Source organism: Hirundo rustica, chromosome Z (genome assembly GCF_015227805.2).
Source record: "Hirundo rustica isolate bHirRus1 chromosome Z, bHirRus1.pri.v3, whole genome shotgun sequence".
Classification (NCBI taxonomy): Eukaryota; Metazoa; Chordata; class Aves; order Passeriformes; family Hirundinidae; genus Hirundo; species Hirundo rustica.
In genome coordinates this window covers 57,761,317-57,785,173 of record NC_053488.1, presented here as the reverse complement: position 1 = coordinate 57,785,173, position 23,857 = coordinate 57,761,317, and the positions used below count along the sequence as shown (strand labels likewise).

Sequence of the window (23,857 nt, the reverse complement as noted above, 5' to 3'; positions counted from 1 at the left end):
GGAAGTTGCAGAGTTATATGGTCACCTCTGAGTCTCCTTTTCTCCAGGCTAAACAACCCCAGCTCCCTCAGTCATTCTTCGTATGGCTTGTTTCCCAAGTCCTTCAGCAGCCTTGTTGCCCTCCTCTGGACACGCTCAAGCATCTCAACATCCTTCCTAAACTGAGGGACCCAAAACTGGACAAAAAACTCAAAGGTGAGGCCTGACCAGTGCTGAGTACAGGGGAAGAATGACCTCCCTGCTCCTGCTGGCCACACTATTCCTGATCCAGGCCAGGATACTATTGGCCCTCTTGGCCACCTGGGCACACTGCTGGCTCATGTTCAGCTGCTGTCACCAGTACCCCCAGGTCCCTTTCCTCCTGGGCACTGTCCAGCCAGCCACACCTTCCCCAGCCTATAATGCTGCAGGGGGTTATTGTGGCCAAAGTGCAGGACTTGGCACTTGGACTTCATAAACTTCATCTTGTTAGACTCTGCCCATCCATCCAACTGTTCCAGATCTCTCTGCAGAGCCATCCCACCTTCCAACAGATCAACACACGCTCCCAGCTTAGTGTCATCCTCAAATTTACTAATAAAAGACTCAGTACCCTCATCCATGTAATCAATAAAACATGAAACAGATTTAGTCCTAGCACTGATCCCTGAGGGACACCACTGATGACTGGCCACCAGCTAGATGCAACACTATGGGCCTCGCTATGCAGCCAGTTCGTAACCCAAGTTCTTAAGGCTGCTGTGGGTTTAAAATACATTAATCACAAATTTTGCACAGCAAATAGGCAGTGATACTTTGTGTTTCCAAACCCTTGTCCCACTCCTCCCTGACCAAATCACTCACACAAGGGTAGGATGGGTCATGATATGCTCCTCTTGCACTATAAAAAGCTGCAAATTCCTCATCAGGAAGACTGAGAAAAAGTTACTGCTAGTCACTCACCAGTTTCATACATTGCTCTGCCCCTTTTTTCACATAGTACTGGTGAGTAGGAAGACATGAATTCGTAAAATTAAATTTATGAATTTCAAGGTAACTGAGACCCAGTCTTGAAATCTCCTTAATTATTTTACTTATTACAATTATTATTTTTCTTTAATTTGAGAGAAAAGCAGCTGTGGGAAGTAAGTTTCCAATGTCATGAAAACGCCAATGCCATGAAAATTCCAACAGCATGAAAAAATAATTTTGATTTATTCTACCTATTACAAATAAATTACTTATTAAAAATCAATAGACAAGTGGTTCAGCATTGTTGCCTTAGACTTTGATGAAAAACACAAATATCCATCAGTCTAGTGAGGTATATTTACAGAAAGAGAGTATTTCTTTCAAGGTGGGCCGGAACACTTGTGCAATGACATGGTGTGAATAAGGATGACTGACTTGGCTGAGATAACACAGCTCATCTTTGCACATATTAATTAAAGACCCAATGGTCAGGAGGCTTATATGAACCAGGTGCACCTGATGAACCGGATCTTCATTGAATACTTTAATAATCAGAAAGTCCTGAGGAACAGGGAAGATGAGATACAAGTCTTAGTTCCTCTGGCTCATTTTTAAGCAAAACTGCCATCAGCAGATTTTCAAATCAAGATTCTCAGAAGCATGAAAGGAGATGTCAAAAGTACTTACACAGACTCAGGCACCGCCTGAGCTAACAAAAGCTTCATATGATGACTTGCACCTTTAACATGAAAAGGAAAGGAAATTTTATTTTACTAAGGGGCAAACAGCACCAATTAGGTAACTTGCAAAATGGATACTCCAAATCATGGAGGACTGCTCATATACTGAGATTGCAGCCACTAAAACAGTTGCTCATGTGAATACTGCAAAAGTGCATATCAAATATAAAACAATCCCTCACAGGCCTATGCTTTATTTTCTTCAGCTTCCAAGGGTCAGTTTTCAGAAGACTCCAGGGATCCATACTGGAATACAGACCTTGAAAACACATCTAGAAAAAATGGAATCACAACTCTAAGACATTCTTTGCCTTATTAATAGAAAACAAGAGGAATACTTTCAGAGATGAAAGAACAAATGTGAAGAGAATACCTTGACACTGAGGATAATGAAGGCTTCAGTTACATTTAAGATAAAAATGAAACCTGTAATTATATTATTTCCAAGGGACAAAAAGGAGAAATTTGGTGATGGATGAAATTCTTGATCCTTGTTTAGAATTAATTTATTAATTAATATAGACCAGTGCCTATAATGAACTCTAGCAAAAGCAAATTTATTTCATGCCAACATTTTAAGAGCAGAACTGTAACATGTAATGGCTTAGAAAGATGCAACAACCAGCCAAATTTAAGATTAAAAAACCAATCATCTCCACTCTGCAAGTGGAGGCTGAAAGGAACCCCACACTACTTCCAGAATTTCTTAGGAATGACTACAGATAACATCTTACTCTGACAATAGAGCCTTTTTTATCTAAATGGATGTTCTATAACTACCGAGGTAATCTGAGTTCTTTGGCTGTCTTCCTGTGAATACTAAACTTCTCAAGAACCTAGTGTGGGGATCGCCACTGGTATTTCTTGTGGCACATCTGATTGTGTAGAACCAAATTTCAGAAAGGAAAACCGGTGGTTGTTTAAACATTAAAGCTGTTTAAACATTAAAGAAAGAGCTGGATTAGATTAAAGCAGTTAGAGCAAGAAGAATACTTCAGTTTCACAGTATAGACTTAATCATCTTGATAGATATATCAATAAATGCAGGTTTCAGCACATTAGAGACACAAACTGGATTGATATAGACTCACTGTGGAGTTTAACTCTGTTACCTTTCAGTAGTGCTGTCAGGATAGCTAGATCAATATCCTGGTGTCCTTCTGATCCCATTCGAAAAACTGTGATCTGCAATGTTAATAGACAATACCATTATTGAAACCAGGGTAATTTAAAAAAAAAAAACCACAACAAAAACAAACCAACTTAAATGAGGGCACCATGACTTGTATCTTAAAATGTCCTGATGTCTATGAGATAATCTTACTTTATTTGCTGTATGAGAAGCTTATTAAAAAGGAATAACATACAGTATCTCTTGTGACATAAAATTTGCTAAGATAGAAATTGTATTAATCTTCATATGGAAAAATGGTGTTCAGTGACACTTGCAGGGTGAAATTAGAGATGAAGGAATGTTCCTGTATTAGAGTGACATTAGACTTAGTGTTCCCAACAGATTATGAGGAAGATTTAGGTGTATTATGAGTGTGGACCTAATTGCTGGTATATGACATAGAATAAATATTTTCAAGTGGTACTAGAAACTCATTCAACCTTACGATTCTATGTAGGAGAGAGTTTGATAAATAATACAAGAATTACGCTTCTAAGAAGTCTAGGAATGTCTTCAGCCACGTACGGTCAATGACCTATCGCTCTAAGTTATAGACTCTGAGGCAGTGAGGTGAGATAAACAATTCATAAGTAATAGGAATGAATATATGTGCAGCTGTTCTTTCTAGCCAGATTCATTCTTGGTTAAGACTGCATTGAAATATACAGAAGTGTAAATCCCCTTGTTCCTTTTGTTGCCATAGCAATAGCTTTTTTTGAACCTCTGCTTCTTACAAAGCAAGAGAGATTGCAACTTTTTACTTGTGCCTTTCCTTTACATAATTTTGATCTAAACATTTGTTACCCATTTTTTCTTTTGTCAGTATGGACTCCTCGATTCCTTTTTTCCTAGAGTAAGTGGCACCTTTAATTAGGAATTACATAAGCATTTTTTACATTCATATTGAGCAACATCTGTTTCCATGTTCCTAGATTCTTACTCATATAGCACTGAACAGCAGCAGTATCTGATATTGAGCCAACATCAGGGCAACAAGAGCTGTCTGCCATCACAGAAGAAGGAGGCATACGAAGTCCGAAGGACAAGGAAGAACTTCAGTGATAAGCTTCAGTCTGACAGCTGAAAAGTGCTTCCGAGCATATCCCAGGAAATCCAGTGCAGCCCTGTTTTGGCAACTATTCGACCTTAATTTGATCCTAGAGCTCCAGGAGTTTCAGAGGCTTTGGCCTCAGTGACAGTAGTACAGCATCCTAGAGGCTAAAAAGCAACTGGATAAAGTAATAGGAAACTGGTTTAGCTTATTTAGTCAATTGAGTTAGGTGATGCCCAAAAAAACTGATGTAAGATATTACTTATGTTAGGCAACCTCCTCAGCTAAAGTACACTATTTCCAAGCTAGATTTAATTTGATCCTTCAAAGCGTTCTCAATAGAAAGCCTCATACCACATACCTCATTCCTCATACCACAACTTCAGAATGGAATAGAATAGAATAGAATTAGAATAGGAATAGAAGAGTAACAGAATACATTATTTCAGTTGGAAGAGACCCTCAACAATCATCTAGTCCAACTGCCTGACCAGGGCTGGCCAAAAGTTAAAGCATAGTATTAAGGGCATTGTCCAAATGCCTCTTAAACGCTGACAAGCATGGAGCATTGACCACTTCTCTAGGAGCCTGTTCCAGGGTTTGATCACTTTCTCATAAAGAAATGTTTTATGGTAATTTTCCAATTTTTTTTCTATTTCCCTGATGACCAGTAATGAAGATTTCCCTGCAGACAGTCTACCCACAGGTAATATGAATAGAAATACACATTTCCATGTATGTCTCATCTCAAAACATAATCAGTATGTGAGGAGATCAGATTAGACCCTCTGCTGTACATGGTCATGATGTGCTTCCCATGCCACAGATTACAAACTTGGAGGTAGCATGAAATGGCAAAATGTCCTTCTCTGTCTTTAAGGCCTCAGGAGAAGCAGTCTGCACATTGGCAACTGAACATACTGAACAATGGAATTTGGAGGAGGAACAAACACCAGCTCAAACTAAACACAGGATCCGTGAACTCCCAGCTTAATAAAAAGTAATCACATAAATTGCGAGCACTGAACAACTTATCACCACAGGAAAGAAAATAGTTTTCAGACACTGGACCACATACAACCTTAAACTTCCAATTTCTTTTTCAACCCTCTTCTCTGCATGCATCAGAAAAATACCCATCAGAAGAACAAAGTATTGCTGAATTAAAAATAAAATGGACTTATGTAAATTAGTGACATTAGAATAAAAAGGCTGCCCTTCCACATCAACTACTGCTTTATTATTATTTTTAAAAGACCTAGCATAATTTAAGTAGTAAAATAAAGACAAATAATTGGGGAAAAAAGATAGAAATTGAAAGATTGGTCACACTCGCACTAGAATTATAATTTTTGGGTCATGTCTGATTGAACTAGAATTTCAGACAGAACCAAGGGAAAATATGCTACTTCATACAATCTCATAATCATAGGATATTTTAGTTCAGAAAAGACCTCTAAAATAATCCAGTTCAACTATTGACAGAACTGCCAAGTCCACCACTAAACTATGTGCCACATCAACTCATCTTTTAAACACCTCCAGTAATCTCCAGTAGCGGTGACTCAACCACTTCCCACTACAGCCAGGTCCAGTGCTTGACAAGCCTTTCAGTGAAGATTTGGTTCCTAATATCCAATCCAACCCTGCATCTGGTGCAACCTCAGGCTGTTTCCTCCTGTCCTGTTACCTCTTACCTGGGAGAAAAAACCCCTGATCCCTGCCTCACCCCAGCCTCCTTTCAGGCAGTTCTAGAGAGTGATAAGGTCTCCCCTGAGGCTCCTTTGCTCCGGGCTAAACACCTTCAGGTCCCCCAGCTGATCATCATCAGATTTGTACACCAGACCCTTCCCTAGCTCTGTTGCCCTTGTCTGGACATGCCCCAGCACATCACATTATCACAGAATCCCAGAATATCCTGAGATGGAAGGGACCCACAAGGATCATTGAGTCCGACTCCTGGCCTTGCACAGGACAGCCCAAGAGTCACACCATGTGTTCAAACTTATTGTCCTAATGCTCCTTGAACTCTGTCAGGCTTGGTGCTATGACTACTTCCCTGGGGAGCCTGTTCCAGTGCCCAAGCATCCTCTCAGTAAAGAACCTTCTTCTAATATCCAGCCTGAACCTTCCCTGACACAACTTTTGGCCCAAAACAGAACACAGGACTCAAGGCCTCAGGGACTGACCCTCACCTAAGGCTGAGCACAGGGGGATGGTCATTGCCCATGTCCTGCTGGCCACACCGTTAGTGATATAAGCCAGGATGCCATTGGCCTCATTGACCACACGGGCAAACTGCTGGTTCATGTTCGGCTGGATCTCAACCAAATGCTAACTTAATTTCAAAATGCTCTGAGTTTAGGACTTCAAAGACTCAGCTGGCACTGTGGGCTTCTGTCTTTTCTAGATGCACAGAGGCAGTAAGCAAATATGTCCAGCTTCTTCTTATGGCTTAGGTTTACTGTCACTGTCTACCTCTGCTTGCTCTCTGTGGCAGAGACACTCCTCCTGTTTGAGGTAATTGAACTTTTGTCCTGGCAGATACTCAGCAAGTAGGAGTAACTGAGGTTAATCCTATTGTGTGAGGCTATCGGTGAGAACACAGAACCAACCCCAGATAAACAGTCTGGCTGGAGCCTAGGCTGAAAAGCAGAACACAGTAGAAAATCTGAGTATGTATCAAACACTTTACACGATAAATATCTGCAGACAAAGGTCCGTTTGAGCTATCCATCCATAGCAGCTGGCTGGGTAGCATCCGCCTCTCCTTCAGAACAGATGCCTCTCACTGTTACTCCTTGACACTGAGAGATTTTTTACCTGGCACCAGATATAGATGGGTTGATAACAGACATTTTTCTGGAAGCATGCAAGGTTTAAAATACATACAGCAACCTTTAATTTCTGTAGTCAGAGGCAAGAGGAAATGCAGACATGTCTTAAATTATTTATGCAGAACTCACCCTTAGAAATATCTTCAGGTCTTAAAAACCCTGTCTGTTTTGCTGGAGACCTCTTCTGTTATTTTCTTTCCCCTGAGCTAACAGGTAAAGAATTTATGTTTCCAATAGGGTCATCTAACTCCAAGAGCCATTAATGTATCTCACAACCTGCCAGCACTACTTACAGTACATCGGTGGGTACCAGTGTTCTCCCTGCAGAGAACTGATAAGCAACACACTAAGGACATTGGCTGTAGCCCTGTTAGAAGGGGATACAGATGCCACTGCACTAAAAAACATGCTGTGCTAAGGGAAAATATCTGAGTCAGTAAGCTCTATTCCCAGCTACCTTCTTTTAGATAAGTATCTTCCATCTTGGTAGATGCAAAACTAACAGAAAATAAAAGACTTAGAAACCCATTTAATAACTCATTGCTAAGAAAAAGAAAAAGAAAAAGCTTTTCTTCTTTCAGTGAAGATAAAGTGCCTAAGAGCTTTTCACCTACCTACTGTAGACCCTTTAAGCCTGTCCTTGTGTTGTACCCCCTGGACAACTTTAACAGAAAATAAATACAGAAGGAAGAACAACCTACTAAGGTGTGCATTTGGAATCCAGCATATTTAATTAGGAAATAATAAACCCCAAGAAGCTTGTATTAAAAAGTAATATTTGCTAAGGACTCATTTATATATCAAAAGGAAACAAGGGGGTAAGAGTTGCAGTTTTAGTCAAACTACCACCAAACATTCTTCTGTATTGCTGTGAAAAACGTCTTGGATTATGCAACATAAAATGTGTATTCTATTTCAGCTGTTGAAAGCTGTTTTTTGGGAGATGTGTTATCCTTCTCTTGTAACTCCAGGGGGGAGGGGGCGGATGCCTTCTGATAACGACCCAGCCATTAAAACCAGGTGGGGCAGTGTTTCTTATCTCTTTCACCACCCCTCCATCCTCCAGGGGGACATCTTCTGATAATGGGCCATTAGGGCCCACCAATGACATGACACATTGCATCATCCCATTGTGAGATGCTCCACACACTGGGGGAGGAGCCAACAGTTCCTAGCTAGATAAAAACTGGGACTGAAGGACACAAGTGATCCCATTTTTCCACTGGATTCCCGGAGAAAGACTGGACCCATCTCGTCACCACTGGTTTTTCTACACGATCATCTCTGCTCCACAGAACCGCATCCGTACTCCAGGAGGACTTATTTGGACTGCTTCCAACACCCTGACCACCAGGGTGCCAGGTCGTATCCCTGACTCTGTCAAGAGTTTTTTCCAGGATTTTAGTTTGCTCCCTTGCTGTGTTTTTGTACTATTTTTTTTTTTTTTTAAATATTCGTAGCAAAGAACTGTTACTCCTCTTCCCATATCTTTGCCTGAGAGCACCTAATTGCAAAATTATAATAATTTGGAGGGAAGGGGGTTTACATTCTCCATTCCAAGGGAGGCTCTAGCTTTCCTTGGCATGACTTATTAAAGAAATATGGGTATTGATCTAGTATTGATACCCAACTGAGACGGACAAAAACTCTCTATCAGTTTAAAGTTAGAAAGTGTATGTTTATTATGACTTCGGGCAGTGTGCGGGATAGCTCCCAAATTCACACCGCAATTTACAGGTGATTACAGAGTCCTTTTATTTACAAAAGCATTGAATACCCAAAACACAAATGCATATTCATAACCCTGGTGCATCCCATTCCACGCTTCGTATGGTAATTAGCTAAAAAGCTATTGAGCATGTGTAGTTTGTTCTTTGAAATCAGTGGGAGGCCCTTTTCATGGGGAAAGGTCCCCAAAATGAGGAAGTAAAGAAGTCTTCCTCATTCTGACCTTTCTACTTTTCAATGCAAATGTGATAAATGAACCCATGGTAGGACTCCTATTTCCTGTCTTCGTGACCGTTCAATGGGTTTCTGGGCAGAGGAGGCCTACAATTGTCTTATGTTCCTAAAAGCTATTTATCAGTTTCTGTATTCTCCATTATAAACACAGCTAACCAAACAAAGTTGACAAGTAATCAGTTATTCTAATATGGAAGAGTGATCCCAAACCAAATTTCTCTTAGTTAATTACTAACTTTTAATTTCAGCAAAGCCTACCTATCTACTTTAGTGAATTTCAGCAAAGCTTATCTGTAACTAAAATCTTAACCCCTCTAAAAAGCCTTAATTCTCTGAAGTTTATGTTTCAGGCAGACAGCTGCCTTTCAAAACCAAGATAAAAAGCGGAGATTAGTTTAAAAAGAAATTTTATCTATGCTGCTCTGTTTCACATTGTAGCTATGAAAATGTTTCCTATTTTTCATAGGAGCATAATTAAATGGTTAGAGAGTAAAACTACCATTTACCCTAGTCAGATTTTTTTTTTTGAGCCAAAACCAAATTTACATCCAAAGAAGAAAAAAACCCCAAAATCAATTACTACGTTTTTTTCTGTAGGCATTTGGGACCACATTATTACCTCTGTGTAGCTGGTATTTTCAATAGTTGGTGTTAAACACAATTATTTTGAAATAATATTTTTTCTGTTCCACTGCTACCTCATCGGGTATTTTGGGGATGGTATTTTTCTGATATCCTCCTTTCCCCAGTGTTCACACTATTTATAGGCTTGAAACTACTTTTTCAGGTAATTTTCTGAGTCATCTCAGTGAGGAACTGTGATTTCTGCCAGAAAATATTTTTTACAAATGTATTTTTCTTCTTTGCAAATAATAGTAGAAGCTGGGGTTACGATTCCTTACAGACACAAAATTGTATTGTACTGCGCTGAAGAGATAGATCTTCAGAAAGACATACCTGAAACGGGCAAATGAATCATCAGTAGACGTTGCCCAACAAGCTGCAAAGCAGTCGTTAAGCAACTAGATTCTTGTAACTGGATTCTTGCTAAATGCCTTGAATCCCTTTGGTGTGCCCATAGTGATCTTGGAAAGTACAGTAGCGGATACTTTCAAAGCTGGGGGCAGCTGGACTCCTTTCAGGTGGAGGTACTTGGAACCTGACAGTCAAACTTTTGCTATAATAAATTACCTCTCATTTCCCACCACAAAACCCACCTAAGTAAAATGCATGAGATCTGCCCTTAAAAAAAAGATGCTCCGCTGCCCCCAATAACTGCCCCCCCCCCGAAACAACAAACCAACCTACCAACAAAAAGCTGGGAAGGTCTGCCTTCTACCTTATTGCAGATTTTACTGAACTATGTTCCTGTGAACAGGATTAACTTCCAGGAAAAGAAACTAGCTGCATCCTCATTTTGCCTATGAAAATATGGTAGGAAATCACTGAGGCAAAACAGACCTTCTTTGCAAGCATGATTACAGCACACTGTGATAACTGCCAACAATAATTACAGTCCAGCAGGGCAGAAACCTAGTTTTCAGGCAGGGCAGGTAGAAAGCAAGTAAAAACCAAGAAGACAGAGTAAAGAAGAGCATCAGGATAGAAAGCAAGGTGGGAGGAGACTGGAAAGGTGCTAGGGGGAAGCAGAAGGAAAGTATTATCTGACCTTGGATGCTACCAAAAGCACCTATTTTAAAATTGTTTTGCTCTCTGTCCATAATCTGTTCCATCCTTGTCTGACAGATTACTTTCTCTTTCTTTTTCTTGTACACAGTTTCTGGCTCAGCAGAGTCAGTTTAGCCTTATGTGTTTCAATAATTCTTCTATTTTTTTCTGCCTTCATGCTGATATTGCATGGAGCACCTAATGACAAAGTCAGGTAACAGTATTTTACCTGAGAGCAGTGAATACCACACAGACTTTCAGAAATTAATCACACACTGAAAGAGAGAAGAGGCAGAGACACATTGAGGAGAGGCAGAGACAGTACACTGCCATGTGAGATTTCCCAAGTTCTCTATGAATGTACCTGCAGGATCAGGTTAGACATATAAATTACAGCTGTCCATATGTAGTCCATAGCAGCACCTACCAACCAAAGGACCAGCAAAGACAGGGATGCCTTCAAAAATTCTGAGGAGGGAAGATGTTGTGAAACAGAATGGCTTGGATTGCAATACGTAACCAAAAATGTGTATTCTATTTGCCATCTGTTGAAACCGGTTGGGGAGGTGTTTTTCTTTAGCTCTTGTATAACCCATTCCTCCCAACTCCAGGCAGAGAGGGAGTGGGTGTCTTCGGTTTTTGGACCAGCTGTTAAACCAGGTGAGGCAGTATTCCTATCTCTTCCACGACCCATCCTCCCTCCGGGGGATATCTTTTGTTAATGGGCCATTAGGGCTCACCATATGACTGATATAATTACATTATCCCATTGTGAGATGCTCCACCCAGTGGGAGGAGGTCAGCATTCCTACCTGGATAAAACCTGCAATTCAGCACAACAGGACAGCCTGTTTTCCACTGGATTTCCCAGAGGAAGACCACACCCATCTTGCCACCACTGGACTTTCTACAGGATCATCTCTACTCCAACAGAACCACATCTGTCACTCCAGGAAGACTTAACAGGACTGCTACCAACACCCTCACCAGTAGGGTTTCAGGTCATATTCTCACTCTGTCAGGGTTTCTAGGATTTTTTCTTTGTTAGCTTGTTTGCATTTTTTTTGTACTACTACATTAGTGTTTTTTAATATTCCTAGTAAAGAACTGTTATTCCCATTCCCATATCTTTGCCTGAAAACCCCCTTAATTGCAAAATTATAATAATTTGGAGGGAGGGGGGTTTATCTTCTCTATTCCAAGGGAAGCTCCAGCTTTCCTTGGCAGACACCTGTCTTTCCAAACCAAGACACAGAAGGAAAATACTGTTTTCACAGGTCATAGGTGAGACAATCCCTGGAATGGCAGGAGCACTGCGACATTTTAGAGGACAAGAAACTGGCTGTAGTAGGTTGTAAGGATCCTAAGCCAAAAATTCCTGAATTCTTCAAGCTTGCTCTCAATAAATGTTCACCTTCTGTCCTGTACTTATCTGAGTGAAGTAGACCTATTGTTTGTGAAGAGGACAGGACTTGTGCAGAAGACAGACATAAGCAGTGCCAGTGCCCAGATTAGCAAGTTGTAAGACACAGAAGTTTGTTTTGCTTTATAGAATGCTTCCTAAGCCATCACACCTGTGTCACAGCTTCCCATATTCAGGCCTAGCTGGATAGATAAATGGTTAACTTCCATCAATATGAGATGCTATGCATTGGGCAATATGTACAAGTTTGTACTCCACATGGGCAAAGTTGATTTTACCTCTAGAATGAGAGGAAAGAACAACATATAATAAACACAAACTGTAAATTTCCCAGGCCATAGGATGGTAATGAATCCAAAAACTGTCTTGAAACAGTCTAAAGCAGTGTTTGGTAAAACAAATGACAGTTCATAAATATTCTTTCCTCCTACCAGAATATTCAATTCCTCTTTTCATGCCTTTACTAGCCAAAAAATGAGTCTTTCCCTCCTAACTCCCTCCCCCCTTCCTCTAGAATTTATTCTGAAAACTCCACAGAGATAGAAGAGCCTATTATGTTTGAGGTAATTGTAAGGTGCCAGGATTAAATCTGAATAGCTACGCAGCACAACACTGTACCTGGTATTTTTTTCTATAACATGTGAACTTTTTTTTTTTTTTTACACTACACTTAACCTCAACCACTTCAGAGTATGAAGAATGAGCTGAAAAATGCTCAGATTTTTAGCATGTATTTGTTTGGAGAGGGAAAATCACCAAAATTAGAGGGAGTCTGAGCTGCATAACTTCACAGAAAGATGTTTTACCCTGTGTCATGAAAGAGACAAGAGATGAAGAAGAAAAATAATTCTTTAAACCTCAAATTGACTGAAGATGAAGGGAAAAAAACCCATGACACCAGTGATAAAAGCAAAGGAAGCACCAACTGTGCTGGATTTACAAACTTAGCATTCTAAGAATGCTGCAAATTATTCATGCTTTTAGAAATGTAATTGTTTCTCATCATCATTTCATTATGACATCAGGAGAAACTATGTGGTGCCTTAAAATATATTTGAAGTGGTTTTTTTTTTGTTTAGCTACCTCCAGAAAAATTTTTAGTGTCTTTAAATTTCTCCTCTGACATACAAACTTTTCTTATGTATCTCAGTTACATAAGTCAGGAAAAAAAACTCTCCCTTTTCTAAAAAAACCACACACAGTTGTGAGTGCAACCTGATAGTCTCCTGTTTTAGAACACAGTTTGGTTCAGCAAAAATAGGAAATTGCTTTGAGAGTACATGTTGGCATTTATAATTTAGCTAGGCCTACCTTAATATTTCAGAGGAAAATTACCCTGAAAATAAAAATAAGCGTCTGATAAAACAAAACATTAAAGGAGGTCAGTTAAAAGCATTTCCCTTTTTCTTGGAAGGAATAATGCTATTTAACACAAGGGAAAAACTGCTTGATTTGGAGGCAAAACAAAGATCAAAGCAAGCAGGTGAGTCAGTGGTCATACCGCAGAAGAAGGGGGATGGCCAAATTAGAGGAAAATCAGAATAGAAAGATTAGAAAGAATTGTGTTTAGGGAAAAACTAAATTAAGTAGTTTGCTATTTTGAGGAGTACAGAAGAGAATTCCAAATGAGGAAATATGAGGGTGCAGATACAAGGGAAGAAGTTCGAATTTGGCTGAAACATTTTTAAAGTTTTTAAAGTTTTGAAAATTTTACACCTCCTTCTTCTTTTTGCCAGTACCACAACATTTCATGTTTTAATTTTATTTTTCATAGATTCAATGTCTAGTAAAAAACAGGGGGAAAGAAAAACAATTAGAGATTATAAGAAAGGCAGCAATTCTGCAATTGAGCCATCAATTGACGTAAGTTACTGTAAATGATTAGCTTTCCCTGTACTTGGTACCTTTTTTCCCAGGCTGGACATCTGAGATACCCTTAATGACTGAGAGAACAGATTATGGAAATCCCACAACTCTGTCTAATTTAAATTTTTTTTTATATTTTATGATGTGCAAATACACTTTAAGTCTTACAGTACTATGAACATTATGGAATAGAACATGCATATTTTCCAGTAGAAAAAATGACCAAAAATGTTTTGGTAGTAAACCCATTTCTTTTCCCCTACACAACAAGTTTCATACTGGTGCATTAGGATATTTCACTGCCCAAATAAACAGTCTCTGTGATTAAAGCCATCGATATATGAGTAAAAATAAATTGTAGGTCATAAAACATACAGGCAGAGTAATAGAAGTCAGACATCATCCCTTAAATCACTGGGCTGTGCACATCACAGACTGTGAAGGTAAGCAGAGATGTGATTTTGTGTAAATTTGCAGTGTAGAAAATAGTTAAGATCACCCAGAAAGAGAGTAATGGTTTTAACTGCCGAGATAGGCATTTTCATTCACACATTGGTATAATCCAAGGTCTTTCATTACCCTGAATCAGACAAGAAATGTGGAGGAAGTGTAATGTGGTTCACTTCCTGCAACTCTTCTAGTATAAAGAGAGTTTTTGGAGGTATTGGGAAGATACTGTCATAATAGATATTCTTCCGAAATATAGAAGTCACAAATTAAGAAGAAAGTTCATCACTGAGATGGATATTCTGTTACTCCAAGAAAACAAAAATTCAGTTTGGTCATTCCCATTGCTGCGTATCCTGAAAATTGCATCATGCAAGTCACATCCCTAAAAAATACTCTTTGCCAGACTTACATGCACACCTTTTCTAACCAAACTGAAAATGCTGACCTTAGAAGGAAGTATTGTGAGTTGATTGGGTGGCAACAGTATTGATGCTGGGGACTGTTACTTCATTAAACTTCAATTTCTAGTCTTCCTTTGCAACAGCTTTCAAATATTCTGACGGGACATAGATGCCCAGATTGCTTTGCTATAGATGATGCAGACATATGGCTATTCTGTATTGAGGCTGACAGTGTCATGACAACATGCAGAGACCAAGCAATAAAAATAGCCTCAAACCATTTGTTTCTTATCTGGTTTGCCAGTGAGACCAAATAGGCAATACTTGGAAAAGGCAGTTTACTTAGTGTGAGAAATTCCTCCAGGACAGTAAATTTGTATTTCATGCTTTATCCACAGAAACCCCGCACCACATATAGTGAGCTCCTCGTCTCTGACTGAGATATTACAGCAGTAATGAATGGGTCTCTGCACCCCGTGTGAAGCCACATAAAGGATAATTTTATTTTCTAAGAGAGATAAAAGAAATTATGACTTCCCAGACACAACAGTCTGGCAGTAGGAAAGGTTTCTGAACATTATCATAGAATATATAAACTACGTTGAACCCTTCCAGTTCCCTGATTGCAAAAATTGGTTTATATTATCTAATGTAGAGTTCTGCTGTGCCACCAAGTAATGCTTTGCCTTCAATTTCCTTATACAGAAAATTTACAGAGCTGTATAACTATTCAGTGTGCATTTCTCAGTATATCTGTTAATAGTGTAAATGGGGTAATGGATATTTTCACAAGCTTATATTTTTAGAGGGAAAAGAAACACTCTAAATTTTATTTCTGTAGCTGCAATTTTAACCACAAAATATGAAGGAAGATAGTAAGTAAAAAGACTGGTAGTTAGTTGCATTAGTATCTACCAGATAACTTCACGGTATGCACCAAATAAAACAGAAAATGTTTGCTTACTGAACGTAAGCAACAAAAGGAATATTTGTCTTTGCAGATACGTTAGAGATGTGAGGATGGCACAGCAAAACTTCAGGATGGACCCAATAACTAAATTGCACACTTCTGCTTCTGTGGTAGGTCTGACATTTTTCTAGTTTCTAAAAGCAGATGCCCTACCTCATCTGGGAGTAGTTGAAAAGCAGACGGTATGATCAAAAGCTTTTCCAGTGTCCAGTGTAATACAACAGCTGTCTTTGAGTTTTTTATGTTGGGGTTTCGGGGGATTTTTTTTTTTTTTTTTTTTTTTTTTTTTTCCCTTATATTGCTCTTTTTCTAGTGAAAGTCATCCTCTGAATTACTGAAATGAAAAAAAACCACTCCTAGGAGTCTGAGATTTTTATTTTCTGTGGAGTCAATCATTAACTTCAGCTAGCTTCATCTGCCATCTTGCCAGATGAAAACGCAAAATATAGTCTTAGTTCTTTACGAAAAAGAAATCAGGTGGGGTTTGCAGAATTAAAAACCAGTACTCATTTACTCATTATCTTAACACTTCCAGAGGTAGAACACAAGTACTAGATTAATCCTATTGATTTGTATGGGTTGCATAGGAGGCTTAACCTTCTCCAAAACTACTAGAGTTGCACAGTAAATCCTGAAGTGGATTGGCACATCAATTTGGACACAGAGGACAAACTGTCTTTAGTACACTTTATGCTGGAAATCTCACAGACTGTTTCCATGGGAGAAACAAGAGCTGTTTTAACAACCAGCCAGCCAGCAGTTACATTATGCTTTCCTACTCCAAATGCCTTCTGCCAAATTATATGCTGTTCATAGCAACTATGCCACAAGAACTACAGCTGACTTTTAGTGTTTGAGGAGACACCAAGCCCTCTTCAGCCTCCTCTGTAACAGAAAAAATTATATGAGCATTAAAAACATTAGCTGAGATGTTTTTAGTGAGGAAAAATTTCTTGGAAAAAACAGACCTAAATGAACTTCTAACCTGTGTGAAGAAATCAAGAGACAATATACTAGCAGATTCTTAAAAGTCCATCAGATTTAGCTAATATTTCATTCAGATCAAAGTGTATGCTTATAAAAATTTGCAACCAGCATATGAATTCACTGAGCCTGCACATCCAGCTGAAAAGCACAACATTTTTTGCAGCCAGTATATGATCAAGTCACGCTCTTCCCTGTATAAACTCTTCCAGAAACATGGACAGGTTTGCACATGAGCCTTTTCCATCACACAGATACGAAGTCATCAAAGATCAATAAGCTTTAATTGTAGTCCATATAGAAAAGAAACTGCAAAATCACTGTGAGAGACTGGAATGTTAACGGCTGATGATTCAAACAATCAACCATTTGCAAAAGCACAGGACACCTTGCTGATGATGCCCCCAAGTGACTGCCCATGTGCAGAGGAGGTGCACACACATCTCTGGACACTACAGCTGGGTGTTGATAAGGGAAAAGGCTGAAAGGAGGCAAATCCTGGGAGGTGGGATAGTGCTTTTCATCATGCCATTGTCCTTACACATGGCTCAGCTTCCTGTGGCTAACCTTCCCATGTAGCAAGCACCTGCTTGATGCGGGTTGTCTTGATCTCAGCTCAATGCAGTCAGTTACTATAGCATGACACCTGCTTTGTTTCAATCTGACAGCACCAGAGCTGCAAGTTACACATTAAATCACCTGGAACTACCTACTGCCATACACATCAGCAGCACAAAGCTGAAGTAAAGTTTCCAGTGTCCCTGAGCAGCCACCGTGATTGCCACAGCAACCATACACTGTGGTACAGGAACAACAGAGGACAGTAGAGGCAAGAAGAAAATATCTATTACTAACTGCCATGAGCTAGAGATGGGATTTTATATTTTTTTCTTTTAGTGGCAAACTAATCAAATTTTATCTCTTGCCTTTTTATGGGAGTGTGTTCCATGAATGAATGGATGCACACAAAATTATGCTCACTGACCACACTCTCTTTGTTGTTGTTTGCAATTCCTTCTTGTCATGGAGTAGCATGCAATGACACTACTAGTTTGCTTAATGTAGTCACTGAAACCTCAAATATTCAAGGAAACAAATTAAGTGGAAATGGCCATGGTAGTAATAAGAAAACAAACATAACCAGCAGGTGGTACACACTTTACTGCTGGAGTTAATGTGCCATTTTTTATTATGAAGGTGTTTATATTGAACCTATCCTGATTCACAACAATTTCCATTTTCTATTCAATGGATAAAAGATTAGGTGTATTCACTCTCAAAAGAGTATTTTGGAATAATTAGTTTTATGCCAAACATCCCTCACTGCCACAGATGTGGCTGTTTTCAAGGACACAGACCTTTCTGGCTTGCCAAAGTGACCTTTCCCAGTGAAGCTCCACAGACAGCTTGCTGGAAAACTCATTCTGGTTTCTGAGAAATTCACATCATGATTTGTGAAAAAAAGCACTCCAGCAATGTTATAAACAAGTTCTATTCAAATGATCTATGTTACAGTTACTTAATTGTTAAGTAATTCCTTTAAGATTGTTAATGCTAGTTCTGTTTAAAGAATTTGCCTTATTCCTGTTTTAATATTGATTAATCATCTTATTTACTTGTTTGTTAATTAAGAATTCACCTTATTACCTGTATCTCTGCTCCCATTCGTCGGATAGTGCCTGAATATGCAAATAAAAAGAACACTGGAATTCTGGGAATGACTCAAGAATGAGAGACTATGAAAAGCAGGGAACCAAAGTAGAATCCAGGACTGAAGTCGCACTTTAGACTAGTGCAAGGGGTAGGGGGGGGTCTGCCGAAGCAGCTTTATTTAGTCACCGTGACCTGAGAAGGAGTCCCCCATCGCTGGATGACCCCGATCAGCGAAGCTGGGACTCCCCGGCAAGGGGAAAAAGCCCGTGAGGGGTGTGGGAGTCCCCAGCTTCGCTGTGAAGCGAAGCTGTGTGTACCTCCTCCTCCGTGTTGCCAAGGGAGCAAGCAGGCTGTCCCCCAGAGCCAAGCTTGATAGTAAAAACATAAAAAGGAGCAAGTCTCTTGGCTCTGACTCTCTTTTTTTTTCCAGAACAAGCAACGTGCTAGTCCAAGCTGCAAAATGAAGCGTTCCCAAAAGAATAGACCAGCCTGTATTAGTCAGAAAACTCAGACACCAGATTTACTGTCTTTAAGGGAAAATAGTAAGAGTAATTTGTTTATTGAGACAGAAGTAAATACTCCGTTGAAAGCTGAAACTAGACTTCTGAGCTATTATCCAACACAACATGTTTTCCAGGGATGTTCTGAAAGTGGAGTCTCTTAGCCTGCATTCTGACTCCTTAGCTTTGGTGAGCCCTTATCATGGGTTGGCACAATTTTGTTTTCTAGATACAGAGAAATGTAAAATGTTTTTTACTGCCCTGACTGTGGAGTGGGTTGGGGGTGGGGGGGGGGGCGGTGGAGTGGAGGACAAGGAGCTATCAAAAAGCTGGCTGAGATATTGGCAGCTAAGTTAACCAATGAGAAGTGTCGGTGTGACTTTGGAGGAGACATTGAGACATTAAAAAACTAACCGTGGGAGATCAGTCTCTCTCTCTTTGGGGATCAGTGTCTTCCCCCAACAATCAGCCATGAGGTAGCATTGTGGCTGGGCTGCGCCGGGCCCGGGGTCGGGCCCCGCTGCCTCTCTGGGCGGCTGGGCCGGGCCTAGCCAGGCTTCTGCGGGCCGCTGCCTGCACAGGGAAGGCCTGAGCCAGCTGAGCCCCTTTCCCTTGCTTGCTAGCAGGGAAGAGGGGTGGCTGCAGCATGGCAGAAGGGGCCAAAACGTGGCCCAGCTTAATCGCCGCTGGCAGCAGAGAAAGAAAGCCTGCAGCTTCATAAAAACTCTGAGCCAAGCCGCCCTGGATGAGACTGAGGAGTGGAAAAAAGGGCATCTACTAGTTTCTTCCATCAGCACAGCTTTGTATTTTCTTCAGCTCCTGCAGCCTTGCGTGGTTTCTGCAAGCCCGAACTGATTTAACCTTTTTTTTCTAGCAACATGGAACTTTTAAAGCACAATTCTTCCTTAAAAGAAAGAAGAAAGAAAAAATAAGGGAACATAGAACAGACACTGCATGAAGTCAGTTAGATGAGAAGTTAAAGAACTAATTATATTGGAATAGGATTGAAGAAGTGGACATTTTTAACCAGACTTTTCTAAGGTAAATTATGAAGAAATAAACTGTTCTTTGCAGCATCTTAGTATTATTTGGGTAGAATGCTATTCTAATCAAAATTAAGGACTGATGTAATTGAGATTTATTTGGGAACTTTGAAGCCCCTGCTCTTGGGTTAAAAAAGAGGTCTCAGCCTTTGAGACAAAGATGATTTTAGACTAGAAGAAGTATTCGTAAATAATACCCCAGATACACTGAGAAGCTTTGCTGATAGAACATCACAGTCTGTGAAAACTCCGGGCAGCAGCAGATGTGTGACACTGAGAGCACTGGACTATTTTGTCTTGTGGCAAACGTCTTCATAAAAGATCTTAGAAAGACTCTTCTCCTTAAAAGCAATGAGTAATTATGTCTAAATAGTGAAACTGACTGAAAATCCTAATTTGTGTCTTTCCATGTTGTTCAATAAGAAAGTTAATAGTTTGTTAGAGGAAAGAAGTGTGTTTTAAAGTGTATTTCTGTTTTAGTTTAAGTTTTCTTTTTCTCTTTTTTTTTTTTCCTTCTCATTCTTTTAATATAAGTTAATGAAACTATTTTTGTTCATTTTTAAGCTTAAGCCTGCTTTGTTTATTTTTTCTCCAAATCTCTCCCTCCCACAAAAAACTAATACTAAACCCCCTACATTAATTGGTGTTTCTGCCTGGTTTTATGAAATTAAAACCGTTACAGCCCTCATGCACTTGGAATAAACTTCTTAAAAGAATTCTGTGTTAATGCAAAATGGAAAATCTCCATACATAATCTACAAAATACTATTTTACCCTTGTAATCTACAGCTATATGTACACAGATATGTGTACTCTACTCCATTTTAAATAGATCTTTATACCATTGACTTTGGTCATTAAGCACCTTGGTCCACATACATTTGTGAACAAAACTGATGCTAGTAATGTCAACTCAGATAAATATGTAATTTCATAAGAATTATTCATTGAATTGAGAAGTGAAATTTGCTGTCTTCCAAATCTAACACACCTAGATCACTCTTCTTGGTCCTCACCTACTTATTCATCTTCTGTACTTCATATTTATTCAACAAAAACTTTAAACTTAATCAAGTAAATGGAATATTACACATAATAAAAATAAAAATAATGGTGCTTCCTGGGCATACAATTCAGAGACCATTATTTAAAAGTGAAATCCAAAAATATCAGTACTTGAAAAATCTTATGATTTGAGAAAAGGGGTAATTTTTACTATGATTATGTTTTTTCCTTGGCTGCAACACTTGCATCAGATTTATAAAACCGATGACTGTTTTCATATATTTTAAGCAGGTAGAGAAGGAACAATTATTTCCAAGGAATTATTTTGTTCCTTGCATTTGTTACGTGCATTTTATTTTCGTTCTTCTCATCTGCGATTCAGCTGTATTGATGTACTTTACAAACATCTTCCTGCCTGTACCCTATTTGCACTCAATTATTTAGTGGCATAGAGAAATAAGACAAGCCTCTCCTTCACTGTCTACATTGTTATCTATCAATCCAGCAGCTGCAAAATCAGATAGGCAGGCACACTGACCACGCACATAAAGAAAATAGCCATGATCAATTTGGCTGCTGAGCTTTCTGAGACAATTTTTGCATCTTCCTTCTATTTTTTTGATGGGTTGATCAGACTAATGATGGTCAGTTCATCAAGCAGTGTTTTGCCTAAAATACAACCAAATCAGAGGGTCAAGCTTGAGGAAGGACAAGAGCTGGGGCCGATGTAGCAATGTGAAGCATCTGGCTTTGTAGGAATGGTGATGTCACCAATCACACCTGGGAATACTTCACAGCCTTAAGGTCATCCATTTCCTCTGGCTATGCTGCCTTCAGCACCATGAGCGCCGCCTTTCTTTTACATATATATAGGAGGTTGTGAGTTTTACAGGACACCATTAGCCTAGCAATCACACCTCAGACATAAAATCTTTCTAGCATGCCAATATTAGAATTAGTTGAATACAACTTAGGTACTAGTCAGAAAAAAACCTGTTCTAATGTATTATCTTTATATATGGTTAGGCTAGTGTTACAAATTCAAATTCAGAATACTTAATTTTGGGCACACCATCTCCTGACTAATAGCTCTTCACAAGATTAGTAGGTAGAGAACATCAGTGGTGACAGATGTTGCATCTGCAAAGATACTTGCAACAAATGCACAACCTTGCTTGAAGTAAAAATATTGGTGTGAATACTGCAGATGAAATCTTCAGAGCTATTTTTCAGTAGCAGGGTTTTGTTCAATGCCTGACTACTCATTCTGGCTTTAGATGTCTGGAATAATCAAGAAGTGCATTTTTCTAGTCTAAACAATGCAATTTCTGCCTCTGCTTTCTACCTGTCATTCCTGCTTTGTTCCTGTCTTTGTGCTCCTCTCTCCCTTCCTCCATCTCTTCCTCATTCTTTTCTTTTATCTTCTATTCATGTTTTTTATGTCTATTTGCAGAAAAGTGATTTACAAATATGTATAATAATAATGATGATAATAATAATTATTATTATTACTACTACTACTATTATTACTGCTACTGAAGTGGCCACAAAATAATTAATGCTATTGCCCCCAAAAAGTCACTCTGCTAATCACTGATCAGAAATGTTACAGCAAAGTCATTTTAGGGTGCCATCATCAACCTGGAGTTCCCAGAAGCTGTGACATGAACCAAACTCAAACCTTAGAAGAAAGATTAAATTATAAAATTGAAGCATGTCTGTCCAGTCAGTTTGTGACAAATAAAAGCCTCCATAAATGAACTGCAAATTTTTACAATGAGCTTTTTCTTCAAAAATATTTCTGCAAAAGCAGCCTCATTGATCTCCAAGAAACTGTTGAAAGATCTTGTGCTCTTCATGAGGATACAAGCATGTGCTCAAGGGAAAGCCTTGCCACTGCAGAACACAAGCCTCAGAAACAAGTTGCTTTCCTTTTATGTCACATATCTCCACAGTAAGGTAATAGCCCTTTTGATACTTCTGCAACTCTACGGCATCTCTAAAATCCAATCCCAGGGACAGATGGATAATTATGCCTTCTTCTGCTCTGTGGTTGCATGAGGTATAATTTTAGTCATGATATGCCTGAGGATGACTGAAAAATAATAATATCCATACCCTACTGGCTGGATTCTGTTCTGTCAAAGGAAATGTAGAGGAATTTACAAAAGTGAACAGATTTGTTACATTAACCATTTTAAATGAAAACATATTGGGTAAAGCAAACAAAAACACAGCATGATATCACTTTAGAGTCCTGGATAACAGAGATCAGATTTGTGATACCTTCCAACAGGCACATAAAATACTTGATCAAAACAATGCATTGAACTCAACATACCAGCTCCTTCTTCTTCATGCACTCCATGAGGATAATGAAGAGGTGCTGTGCCTGGGTTCGGGTGTATGTGAAAGTCTTCTGGATGGTAACTAGCAACTGGTCCCTCAAAGACTCGTTGATAAGTCTGAAATTCAAAAATAAAAGATTAAGTGAGAAAACAGGCTTGAGGGAACATTGTAACTTAATTTCAACTGTTTTCAGGGACAAAGGTCAAAAAAAAAAAGAGTCAACAGATCACTGAAGGTTGTTTTGGGCAGGTTTCAAGATCAGGAATTGCGGAAACCATAAGAAAAAAAATGGAAAACACTGTTCTAGGAAAACATGTTGAGTGTGCTGAGGTCCCTCATCTACGAAGTTTTCATATCAGTTCCCACATATTGCATGACAGAAGGTCATTCAAACTATCAGCTCTGTGGGATTTCCTAACAAAAACAAGAACCACACTGACAGTCTGAATTTGAGGGGGACCAACACTTCTAAGTTAACTGAAGACTGCTTTCTATCAGTGAGTTAGAAAAATTCAACTTGTAGTTAATTTCACAAAATTGGGAGCAATTACATTGTCAGTGGTTTTGGTTTTAGTTTGAGTACGTCAAGTCACCCTACTGATGCTACGCAGGACCTCATAAGCAAACAAACAAATTTCTCTGTTCCTCACTCCACTTAAAGAAAACATTTTGATTTTGGGCATGTTGATCTTCTCAACAACAAACGAGAGCTCAAGAGTACCCATTTTATATTTCTCCTCAGTGCTAAGGTCAGTACTTGCAAAAAGAGGCCCAACTAGTAATGGCACATGAAATATATAGGTACTTGAACTCTACCTCTTTATAACAAA

The 23,857-nt window shown here is 39.2% G+C and overlaps 1 protein-coding gene across 3 annotated transcripts in view; it reads right to left on the bottom strand.

Annotated features, from left to right (window-relative positions):
- The window catches only part of TRPM3 (transient receptor potential cation channel subfamily M member 3), a 436,952-nt gene that overhangs the window by 69,199 nt on the left and 343,896 nt on the right, over positions 1-23,857 (bottom strand). For all 3 annotated transcript variants that reach the window (XM_040089919.2, XM_040089918.2, XM_058424050.1), the window contains exons 8-9: positions 23,020-23,143; positions 2,804-2,876 (exon numbers count right to left, since the gene is read on the bottom strand). In XM_040089919.2, coding sequence (XP_039945853.1) covers positions 2,804-2,876; positions 23,020-23,143 — 197 coding nt within the window. The remainder of the gene's footprint in view (positions 1-2,803; positions 2,877-23,019; positions 23,144-23,857) is intronic.